The following is an 11,300-nucleotide window of genomic DNA, read 5'->3' as shown; positions in this document are numbered from 1 at the left end:
ACTACTAGCCAGTCAGGAGCAGAGTATGAGGGCATGCCATACATATAACACAATAAAGGAAACGGGGGAAAAAGCCAAAAAGCATAATATGAGAACTTTACAAGCGACCAATGAGACCAGCTCCCGAAGTTGAATGAATTTCTGTAACTTGTTCCAGGTAGAGGGAGAGGCAAACTTAAAACACCTTTTCCCTAGATTAGTTCAGTTCTAACCTTTGGATCAGGCAGAAGGAAACGATCCTTGGAACGGAGATTGTCAGTCCGGGTACTATGCACACCGATATAGGTCAGAAGAGGACCTAAACTAGCCTTGTATATGAAGATATGAGAGTGTTAAAGTCTCCGTGTTGAGAGAGAAGATATTCATAATGGTGAGTAAGGGGTTTAAAACCAATGATGAACCAACAGGGGGTCCGGGACCCTTACGGGGCGGCCAACCTGCCATGCTCGTTTGGAAGGCCGGTAGTCAGACTCAAATGACCAATCTGATTGGTGGAGCGCTCACCTGGAAAAGGGGAATGAGCGTGACTACAGTCTTTAATTTTTAATATGACAAAAATCTTTTAAACTGACCTTTGTCGATCTGAAACAAAGACAGATGCAGCTATATGGCTTATTTATTTCTCGCTTGAAATATTTTCAGAAACGCGTTTTAATGAACTATTTGATTAAACACTAGATCGTATTCTGAACAAGCCACCACGATTCGTCCAATCAGTCGGCATCGCTTCGGTTTGTTCCAAGGCACTTTTGTTTTTTTTGGGCCAACTCGGGGAGGCAGTCATTCCGTCACTGTAGGTCCAGTTTAATTTCCATCTTAATTTTATACTATATTAGTAGGAGGTCTCTTCTCTTTTCTCTCATTTCCAGCTGATGTGTCCTGAAAACGCTGAAGACCTGGTCTCAGGTGTCCACTGCTTGCAAACTTGATTATTATTATAAAATTATACCTGTGTATTTTAGTATAAACTGGTCACAAACCACAACATGAGTGAAGTTTTCTGAAAAGTACTTTTTTTTATTAATATTTTACAATCCTTTATTCATGGTTATGTCATTATTTACTTTTTCAGCGCCACTTTGCAAGTGTCATTATTCCATGCTGTCTGACGACAACAACAACAACAACAAAAACAAAACAAAATACAAAGGAGGTTTGAAGAATGAGAGTCTATACAACACTTTCGTCAAGGGGCAGAGAGAGATTCACATTTCGGCTTTCGTAATGACCTCTCATCCCTTCCGCTTGTCAAAAAAAACAAAAAGGTTAAAAGCAGGACTGTCAGTCAAGTGAATAAGTGTCGAGTTGTCTGTCTGTCTGTCTGTCTGTTTGGCTATAACAAAAAATAACACCAAAAGTTACGGATTTTATAAAACAAACAGACCTAAATTTTAGGGGTCAAACAGGGGTCCTTGTTCTCCTCTGGGATTTTAAATGCTTTCCCCGATCTTTGAACAAATTATAAAGTAGAATAAATCCACCAAACACAAAAACATAAAGATGGTCTCTCTTCCAGGTGTTGCTCCAAACATTGGAGGATAATATTTTGCATTTTCCAAAAAAACAAAACAAAAAGAAGCCTTTTGGTGAAAAGAAAAGGGGCCACTGGCAGGTCGAGAAAGTGACATCCCCAAATGATTGATAGGCCTACAGATTAAAGTTTTGTCGAGAATGTGTAGGGTGGGAGTGGGGGGGGGGAATTATTTAGTTACGGTTGTGCTGTGGCTGGTGGATACATTTCCTCATAAAATTATCTATCAAATACTTCCTGAGAAATAAAGGAAATATCTACCTGGCTTGGAGAGAGCGAGAGAGAGACGTGTGTGTGTGTGCGCGGGGGGGGGGGGGGGGGGGGGGGGGGGGGGGGGGGGGGGGGGGGGGTGTGATGATGAGCTGGCCGACAGAGAAAGAGAGCGCGGAACGGAACAGATATGGACAATCCAAAAACTGAATCAGTGTCCCAGTGTTTGGGTGATTTAAAAAAATATAACAAAGAAAAAAAAAAAAAAAAAAAGCTGTGCGTTGGCAGCAGGATGTGGAAAAAGCTAAAGTCATGACTTGCCGGTAGTGAGACGCGGGCAGTATGTGTGTGTGTGTGTGTGTGTGTGTGTGTGTGTGTTTGTTTTTCCTGTGTGACCAGTCCAAGCCCTCGGTGTGTAAACATGCAGCAGAGAGCTGGAGGACAGAGGAGATGTGGGCAGCAGTGCTGGTGTTGCTCAGTTTGTGCTGTTGGGCACCGAGAGAAGAGGAGGAGGAGGGAGAGAGGGAGAGAGGGAGAGAGAGAGAGAGAGAGAGAGGGAGGCTGGTGGGAGACTAACAAACCACCATCCAGCTGCTGGTAGCATCCAACACCCACGACGCTTGCAGTGATCACTGCTGGAGCCTTTTTTGTGTTAAATTATCGGTGCACCACAAAAAACCAACAACAACCCACTGACAGTAATTACTTCTCACTTCTAGTAATGTCCAGTCATGCAGACAGTTGTGCTTTTACTTGTCCAGGTTCGAGATACACACAATGTTATCAAAAGGCATTTCTCAAGATGTCATCTCTCATTACTGAACCTGAAAAGGAACAGTTCGGCATCCTGGGAAATGCCTTTATTTGCATTCTTGCTGAGAGTTAGATGAGAAGGTGGACACTGCTCGCTCATGTCTAACGGTAAAAACTAGCCGGCAGCTGGTTAGCTTAGCTTAGCATAACCACCACTCCACTGGATTACACCAACAATATAGAAGATGTGTACATTTAAAGCAGTTTCCCCTGTTTCCAGTCCCTATGCTAAGCTGAATGGAACTTAATATTGAACGTGCAGACTCATCAATCTTCTCATCTACCTCGCATTTCCCCCCAAAAATGACCTCCATTGTGTTGTAGTGGACGCAAAAACCTCTTGAATACCTCAAAACATGGGCAAATAAAACCAAATCTATACGTAAGACTGGATACCACAAGAGAAAAATGTGTTTTTTTTCTTCAATTTTTCCATATTGCTTGGGTTAACTGACTTTCAATTTAAAGAAATAACGCCTTGTGAACCACAGAGTCTTGTGAACGCTCAAAGGCCAAACGCAGAATTTGAAAAATACTATTCTGAAATATGTTTCTAATTTTCCATGTATGATCCCCGTCCTTGCAAAGTGCTGCGACATAACACAGCCCACCAGGTACAAAAAAGAAAAGAAAAGACAAGCTACTACCAACACCGCTCCGGCTGTGTTCTCACACTCCTCCTCTGTGGCTCGATGGGACGAGGCGGGGCCACAGCGGCTGGAGGGTTCACACAATCAGCCCCCCCCCCCCCCCCCCCCCCCCCCCCCCCCCCCCCCCCCCCTTTAACCACTCCGCCAGAGTCTAAACAAGAGGACCTCTGCCACCTATGGCCAACATTTCCCCACATCTGGCTGCTGGGTGGGTTTTTATTGTGGTGTGATGACGTCTACGGCAGTCAGGGGAAGTCCAGACGGAGCCAGGGCACACCAGAGGCAGCTTTACTGCTCCGAGGGTCAGCTGGTAAGGCTCATCGGTGTTGAGGCGATAAAGCTCAACGAGCTGTTGTTGCAGCAGCACCAGGAGGGCAGGAGAACGGTACTTAGCTACCAGAAATACACGTTTTTTTACCCCGAGTCTCGCAAAAAAAATACTCTATTTGTGTAGAGGTGAAATTTATGAGAAAGAGAGAGAAAGAAACACAACACCACCTGCAAGGAGTTAACGACCCGTTGTTGAAGTTGTAGCCATCGTCACAGGCTCTGCTTTTGTTTCCACCGCTTTGGCGAGCCGGTTCCCGGGGCCTACGTTTCTGCACTACATGTCGGGAGGCGATGGTAAACTCAAGTCCAGGTACGCCGCGAGGACAGGGAATGTGTTTGTAACACGGCAACCGCTACAAAATAAATACCGGGGGACACGTGTTTAGGTGTGGAAGTTTAGGGGCGTTCAGGCGTTCATCGGCTCCAGCGGTTTATTACATTTCCCAGTTATGTTTGGGTGGCGTTGGTACTTTCAATGTGATGTAAAGTTCCTAGCAACGAGCTATTTATAACAGGATGTAACAAGTGATTTAACGGGAGGGCAAAAAGGAAAGGGTTGGGATCTCTTTCTGCGGGCTAGGGATCTTCTCTCAATTAAATAAAACAGACTTTTAATAGTGACCAAATGTGAATGCAAAAGAAAGCTTATACGAGCAACACATTTTCTATCATCTTCACCACCTTTGGGGGGAAAAAAAGAAGAAGTTATATAACGCTTGAACCATGAAGCGTGTCCGGGTATTCAAAGTCGTGTCACCTTTTTAATAACGTGCACTCGGGTGCTAGTTTGTCAGCTGTACCTTATAAACTGGCAGCTGAGTGTATATCCAAGGCGTTATATAGAATTTTTGAAAGTCAAAAAACAAAGCGGAGCCCAGAATTCAACGTTTCGTACAGGTTGCGGGTTGTTAAGTTCCATCGCCTCCTCGCTGGGTTTATAACACTTAAGTCCGATTTTACAATAGAAAGCTGCCCTGCTGCTGGATCGCTGCTCCAGACACGCTGCAGCACGGACGCGACACTGCTCTGTGGGATTAACCAATTGTCTTTGGTTCTTAAAGGGGCTGATATATGCAAACGTTTTTAAAGCCAACACATGAAGATAACAAAGGGGGGGGGGGGGGGGGGGGGGGGGGTAGAAGAGAAGCAAACGATAGTCTGAATATTAGGTGACATATTATTATTATTATCAATCATTTTTTTCTCTTATGGGCCAAAATAAAACAAAGCCTTGTTGTTTTAAAGAGAGTTCCATTTCAGGAAAAGATGGAAATAAAAGACCTGATGTGTCTAAGGTGGAGAAGGAAGAAGAAGAAGAGACTGGGAGGAGTAACCACTGCCAGGGTGAGGATGCTGAGCCCCCCCCCCCATCCCTAATGAGCTGAGGTCTATCAAAGGAATGTCAGCAGGTGGAGCACCTTTCTTCATGCGTTATCCGTCTGTCCCTCCCTCACGTCCTTAGCTGTCTGTCTGTCTGTCTGTCCGTCTGTCTGTCTTCCTCCACGCGGGTCACTGGAGGTCTCGGTCTTCTAGGTAGCGGTACTCAAACGTGAAGCCTTCCTTCTTCCGCTGGCCCCATTTCTCATAGTCGAAGTAAATGTATGTTCCCTGAAGAAGGATTAGATGAAAAAGGGATTATTTAAAGACCAGAGGACGACCTGGCTGCTTGACAACCGGACCTGCTCTTGGAAAAAAAGCTTTTAGTGGGTGTGCAAATCCTTAATACTGATGGGATATTCGCCCGGGAAGTTTCCACAGGGTGTTTTATTTTGAAAATTCTCTGGATGCTCCACTTCCTGCCAGGCTGGCCGAATGCCTCCGTCAAACATAAACCTGCCGCGTGTTTTTAGCTAAAAAGAGCTGAGAGACGCTTCTTTCAATTCAGTTCAATTCATAAAACCAATCAACTAATTTTTGGAACCGATACGCATTTACAGTGAAATTAAAAATCATGAAATCCAAATTAAAAGTTGAGATGCTTTAAACAATTATTTAATAAATTAGAATCTTTCAACATAACACACAGTAATACACAGTTGGGTTGTGGGCGGGACTCCGCGATGGGTGATACCAAAGCAGAGGGGCAACTCAGAGCAGGAGCCGATCCAACGTACAACACTTTTGAATTAACCAACTTTATCGGTTCTCAGGCAAATAAAACGCCGATACAGATCATCTGCAAACTAAGAGCCGATAATTGGTCTGTCCCTAGTTCTGGGTCGTGCTGCTTCGCAGCTGGTGGAATCACAAGCATTGGATGCTTGTGATTCACGGCTGGAAGGCAGACGCACCGCAGACGCACAGCAGACGCAACACAGACAACGCAGACGCACCGCAGACTTACCGCAGACGCACCGCAGACGCACCGCAGACGCATCTGGGGGAATTTAGGGGTGAGACTGTTGGCTGTGACTTAAATGACTCACATGCAGCCTCTGGAGAAAATCTTTTCTTGTTTTCTTCTTTTTCTAATGGGCAATAATTGTACCTGCTTATCTGCAGTGATTCATTTCTATTTTGACAGTTTAGTCCCATCATGCTTGCTCATCTTAAAAACCGCATCAGGACCCCAAACTGTACATCAAACACGGACTAAGAAACAAGAAGAGAAACAAATTTGCCAAGCAAATAAAGACTTTTTGCTGTTGTTGTTTCTGGGTTTAAGCAGACATGACTACTGTAGCGCAGATTACAAATCAGCTGTTTAAAGGTTTAAGAGCCTTCAATATAAATCATGCATTTAAGTTTCTTCTGATTATTTCCGACTTGATGCTGTGCCGTTCTAGGATGCATTTCTGCCTACAGTTTCAGGCAGTCCCTGGTTGCATTCATGACCGCGGGGCATGAAAATCAATCAGCAGACTCTTGAAACTTCCCCTGAGACGTTGTTATTCATCACAGTGAATATCAAGTCTGCATGAATTGTTAATTCATTCATTCTTGTTCTGCCGAGGAAAGCAGAAAGCCTTTATTTGGATTTCTAAATAACTGCAGTATGCTTTTCTTCTTCTTCTTCTTTTTTAAATGGCTTGAAAAAAAGGCTAAACTATAAGGAACCACTGGTATGGGCCTTCAATGACCTTTCTCATCCAAGATGTGAAAGAAATGTAAAGCTGACCTGCTCAAACTCATCCGTGATGGTCTTGGGTTCTTCGTGCCTCTGAAACCACATCATGTACTTTGTGTGGAACCTCCATGACTGCTTCTTCAGGGCTTTGGCTGCCAGATACTGGGCCTTTGTGCCCTGCAAAGGAGGAGAAGAAGAAGAAGGAAGAGATAAAAGGAGGATTCAATTAGCAGGAAGACGTGCAGAAAACACAGTTGATGCAGACGTATTGATTTTGTGACGTTCAATAATGAGTTCCATCGAGTTATTTGGAGATTGACCACTGTGTTGGACACCTCTGTCGTTTCTTTGTGAATAGTTCTCTTTTTAAACTGGCAGATAAGACAATCGACGATGTATCTATGGAACAGGAAAACGTGTGTTTCAGACACCATATCACACAGCCTACCTCCAGGTAGTAAAAGATGAAGAAGAGGGTTTCGGTGGAAAGCCTCTGGTAAAACTCTACAGTGTCGGAGTGGGGCGGTGGCACCTGGTGGTGGAAAGGCAGGGTGGGGCACGGGTTCCTCATCAGGTACTGCCTGGAACATCCACACAGAGGGAGGATTAGTAAGACACTGGTGCAAAGAAAAAACTAGGGCAATTAGGGGGGAAAATAACTAATTGAAATAGCAATTAGATTAGTTTTTTACCACTTTAAATAAAGTAATGAAACCTAAATGTAAGATCCACTGAAAAATAAAACATCTGTGAACAATCCGTGATATGTAACATTATTCCAGCAATTATCTTATCAAGAAAAACAGTTAATATAATAATGAAAAGATGACTCAAGGAAATGTTGAATCAAATGTTACACCAAATATAAAACTAAATTCCATTAGCTAACTGCATTCTTTCAAATTGCGATTTAGATTAAAAAAAAAAGCCCTAGAAGGAACATGAGAAATTCTTAAAGAAGTGAAAGAAGAAGTAAAAAGAGCACATAATTCATCAATCAAACTCATTTAGAGTGTCGATGGATCGGCCCTATGTCGCACCCGGCGCAGCGCGGCGCATAGCCCGAAGGAAGTGTCTTTGCAATTTTAAGACCGACGCAGTTGTCAATTTCCCATCCTGCGCCCACGTTGTTTAAATGGCAAATGAACCTGCACCCATCTGTGCACCCATGGGCGTGTTGGTCTTACAGGAAGGTGTGTTCAGGTGCATTCTTGGCGTACTGCTATCTTTACGCAGCGGAAAGTGATCGCGCCATTAACCAACACAAACCTCTAAAGTCAATAGTGCAGTAGTAAAATGTGACAAACCTCGTGCACGGCGCCCACACACCATGCATGTTACACACAGCAGCACACACATGCAAAAGATTAGAAATAAAAACATCATGGTGCAAATCCGCCATCATAACAACAATACACCAAGGTACAAATAGGAGGAGGACAAGTAGGAACATTCCCTCAGTGGATCTCACTCTGTCCAGATGCACTTTCCATCCAAACCATGTGTTTTTAGGCCGATAGCTGGGTCAGTGTGTACCAGAGGTAATGATCATGTCACTGCTAACAAGCGGGGAGGTTTGAGACTGGTAACTTGTGAGTTAAAGTATCTGTCATACACACTACTCATGTACTTTATATGGTTACTTAAAATCAAACAATATAAAAAACCCAATGTGTGAGTGCTGGAAATTAATTCTAGTTTTCAAAAACATGCGGAACAATTTGTCTTGACTGGCGACTTCACACTCTTTTTTTAGACAGAAGTATACTTTAGAAATAGTGTGATCAGAGGCAGCTGTTTCCAGTCTTTATGCTAAGCTAACTGTCCCCTGGCTCTAGATTAATACTGCATAGATATGAGTCTATATTAGTCTTCTCCTCCAACTCTCCACTAAAAAGACAATTAGCTTATTTGCCAAAATGTCAAACTTTACCTTGATTGCTTTAAGGCAACTTTCTAAGGCAAAAAAACTTTAAAAATAAAATGTCACCTCACATTCTCACCCAGAGACTCCCACAAAAGCTTTAACTCACTCCTTCATAGCTGATGTAATTGTTGCATAAATAGCTTCACAACCACAGTGAGGAGTGATTAGGTGAACCCACATTCTGGCCTGTGAGTGTGTGACTGTGTGTGTGTGTGTGTGCAGCAGTCCTCTGATTGTAAAAAACACAACAGGTACCGTGAGAGTTTGAGTGTTAGGATTTAAATGTCAATTGTCCCTGTGTGGGCAGACTGCACTGTGGATACTGAAGCAGCTTAATCTGTTCTCTTATTGTGTGTGTGGATATGTCAGAATGTAGCGGAAGGATGTAAAATGTTTCACCGCACCTGATCCTCTCGGAGTCGGACGGGTGGGGCATGTGCGTCCACGCCGCCTCTTCCATGGCCTGTTGGTAGAGCTGGTCTTTGGACAGGGGAACCGGCCCCAGCGGGCAGACGCCCAGTGATGGGGGGATGCTGACCTCTGACAGCGAGAGCTGAGGCGCCGACGGCGGGCCAGACGGGACAGTAGTGCTGCTGGGGAAGATGTCTGAAGGGAGACAGGAGACGGAGACTTGAAGTCGGAGGACAAAGAAGCAACAGAGAGAGATGAAAGGGTGATGGTGAAGGAAATTGAAGGATGTAGGGGAGTAAGAGGATGTGCAAAAAGAGAGGAAGGGGGGAGTGGGGGGGGAGATTGGAGTCAGAGAGACAAAGAGAGAGAAGTTGAGTCAAGGCTGATAATATCATCGGCAGTTTTTTGTTCAGGGGTGGCTGAGAGTGGGAGGCGAGATGACATTTTGTTCTGTTAAACTACAGCTTTTCTATTTCCGCACTGTGGCAACCCTCTATCTCCTTTTATTAAGGTAGTGTGTGTGAGTGTGTGTGTTTGTGTTACCTGGGGTGAGGTGCAGGGAGGACACGTCACCCTCCATCCCTGAGCTGAGTGCTGCTCGCTCGGCCATGGACTTCAGGCTGCTCAGAGGCTCCTGGGGCTGATGTGGACAAACAAAGAGACTCATGGGAAAACTGTGTGTGCGCCCTTTATCACACCTGCCCCTACAGAGGAGCCCACACCAGAGATAATGCTATCATGGAAACCTTTGGCTTGGCTTGTTGTTGTTGCCATTTGTGTAACTCTGTCCCTTCTCCTCAAAGATGCATTTTTTAAAGATTATTTTTGGGCATTTTATTCCTTTATTTGCGGTTTGCTGCACGTCATTACCCCTCTCTCCCTCCTTTCATGTCTAGGCTGTCCTGTCAAAAAGAAAGGCCTAAAATGCCAAAAAATAATCTAACAGCGCTGCAGAGGAGCAAATTCCAGACCCGAATGACAAGAAGGGGATCAAAAAACTACACTGTATGGCCAAAAGCAAACAGAAAACAATGATATTGTGGACAATATTGGGCTTCCAACATTGTGTCTAAGTGTTCGCGGAGGGTCCTTCCCTGTTTAACATCACAATGCTCCGGTTTGCCTAGTTGGGTGAGAAGCTGACTGGCCTGCACAGAGCCCTGACTGTGAGTCAGACTGCATCACCCAACATCAGTGTTGGACCAAACTAATGCTCGTGTGGCTGAAGGGGAACAAAAGCCTGCAGCCAGGTTCCAACATCTTAAAAAACGTTGTTCCCAGAAGACTGAGCAGCAGATTACTCCTCGTGGTTTTCTAGTGAGGGGCTCAACGTTCACACAGGAGTGTAATGTTCAGGTGTCCACATATTTTTGTCCAAGTGCTGTACCTGGAAGTTAAACGTGCCAAATGCACCATTACTTCAACACCTATGTCTAAAATGATTTGAAATAGAGTTAAGCTGTCAGAACGGCCAGAAACAACATTAGTAGTTTGAAAGAAAAAATAAAAATTCCGTATTAAGCTGCAGAAGTGCACAGATAAGGCTCTCTACTCCAACAAGGTAATTTGTTCTTTTGACCCCGTGATCGTCTTGCTGCTCACATGAGAAGTCAATAGAAACTCATAATACATACATAATGGTCTTACAAGTGGCTTTAGACTCTTCTAATTTAGTGTGTTAAAGATGTAATTTGACGTTTGATTACATTTTCTGTTTTGGGCAATTCATTCTTTACAGAAAAACACATTTTAGATTTTTGAAAATTGAAATCTTTCATTCGATTTATGCCTTGCTATTGCCACTAACAAGATCATAATTTGCACTAAATGTTCTTGTTCAGTTGTGCTCTACACCGCATCCCAGGAGTTTTATAGACTGCCTATTCATGTATAATGTGATATTACCATATCAGTTTGCATATCCTACATCTTACTTACACCTCACTTTGCGCCGGCTTTGTAATGCCTCCTTAATCTGCACTTTATGTCGCCTTTTATATTCTGTATTCCTTTATTGTATTGAATGTGAAACTGTATGTTGCCTTGCATGAGTATGCTTTCCTTGGTCAGGTCGTCGTTGCAAATGAGAACCTGTTCTCAACGGCTTACCTGGTTAAATAAAGGTTAAATACAATTAAAAAAATGGTACTCCAAACTGTGTGTCCTGTGTGTTTTGATTATCATTGGATATCTCTAGATAATAGTTGGCACCTGTGGTGAATTCAATTGATTTAACCGGATTTAGAAAAGTGTGTTTACTTACTATCTATCTCTCTCTCTCTCTCTATATACACTCACCGGCCACTTTATTAGGTACACCTGTCCAACTGCTCGTTAACACTTAATTTCTAAGCAGCCAAT

At 43.7% G+C, this 11,300-nt stretch overlaps 1 protein-coding gene across 8 annotated transcripts in view; it reads right to left on the bottom strand.

The window, feature by feature from the left end:
• Positions 1-4,551: 4,551 nt before the first annotated feature.
• Positions 4,552-11,300, bottom strand: part of LOC117957073 (CCR4-NOT transcription complex subunit 3-like) — a 30,141-nt gene continuing 23,392 nt past the window's right edge. For 6 of the 8 annotated variants that reach the window (XM_034892618.1, XM_034892623.1, XM_034892616.1 and 3 more), the window contains 5 exons: positions 9,483-9,579; positions 8,933-9,158; positions 7,050-7,182; positions 6,653-6,778; positions 4,552-5,142 (listed from right to left, as the gene is read on the bottom strand). In XM_034892618.1, coding sequence (XP_034748509.1) covers positions 5,044-5,142; positions 6,653-6,778; positions 7,050-7,182; positions 8,933-9,158; positions 9,483-9,579 — 681 coding nt within the window. In that variant the 3' untranslated portion in view covers positions 4,552-5,043. The remainder of the gene's footprint in view (positions 5,143-6,652; positions 6,779-7,049; positions 7,183-8,932; positions 9,159-9,482; positions 9,580-11,300) is intronic. The other 2 variants (XM_034892619.1, XM_034892624.1) reach the window with 1 other exon arrangement.

Source organism: Etheostoma cragini, chromosome 14 (assembly GCF_013103735.1).
Source record: "Etheostoma cragini isolate CJK2018 chromosome 14, CSU_Ecrag_1.0, whole genome shotgun sequence".
Classification (NCBI taxonomy): Eukaryota; Metazoa; Chordata; class Actinopteri; order Perciformes; family Percidae; genus Etheostoma; species Etheostoma cragini.
This window is presented reverse-complemented; position numbering and strand designations above follow the sequence as displayed.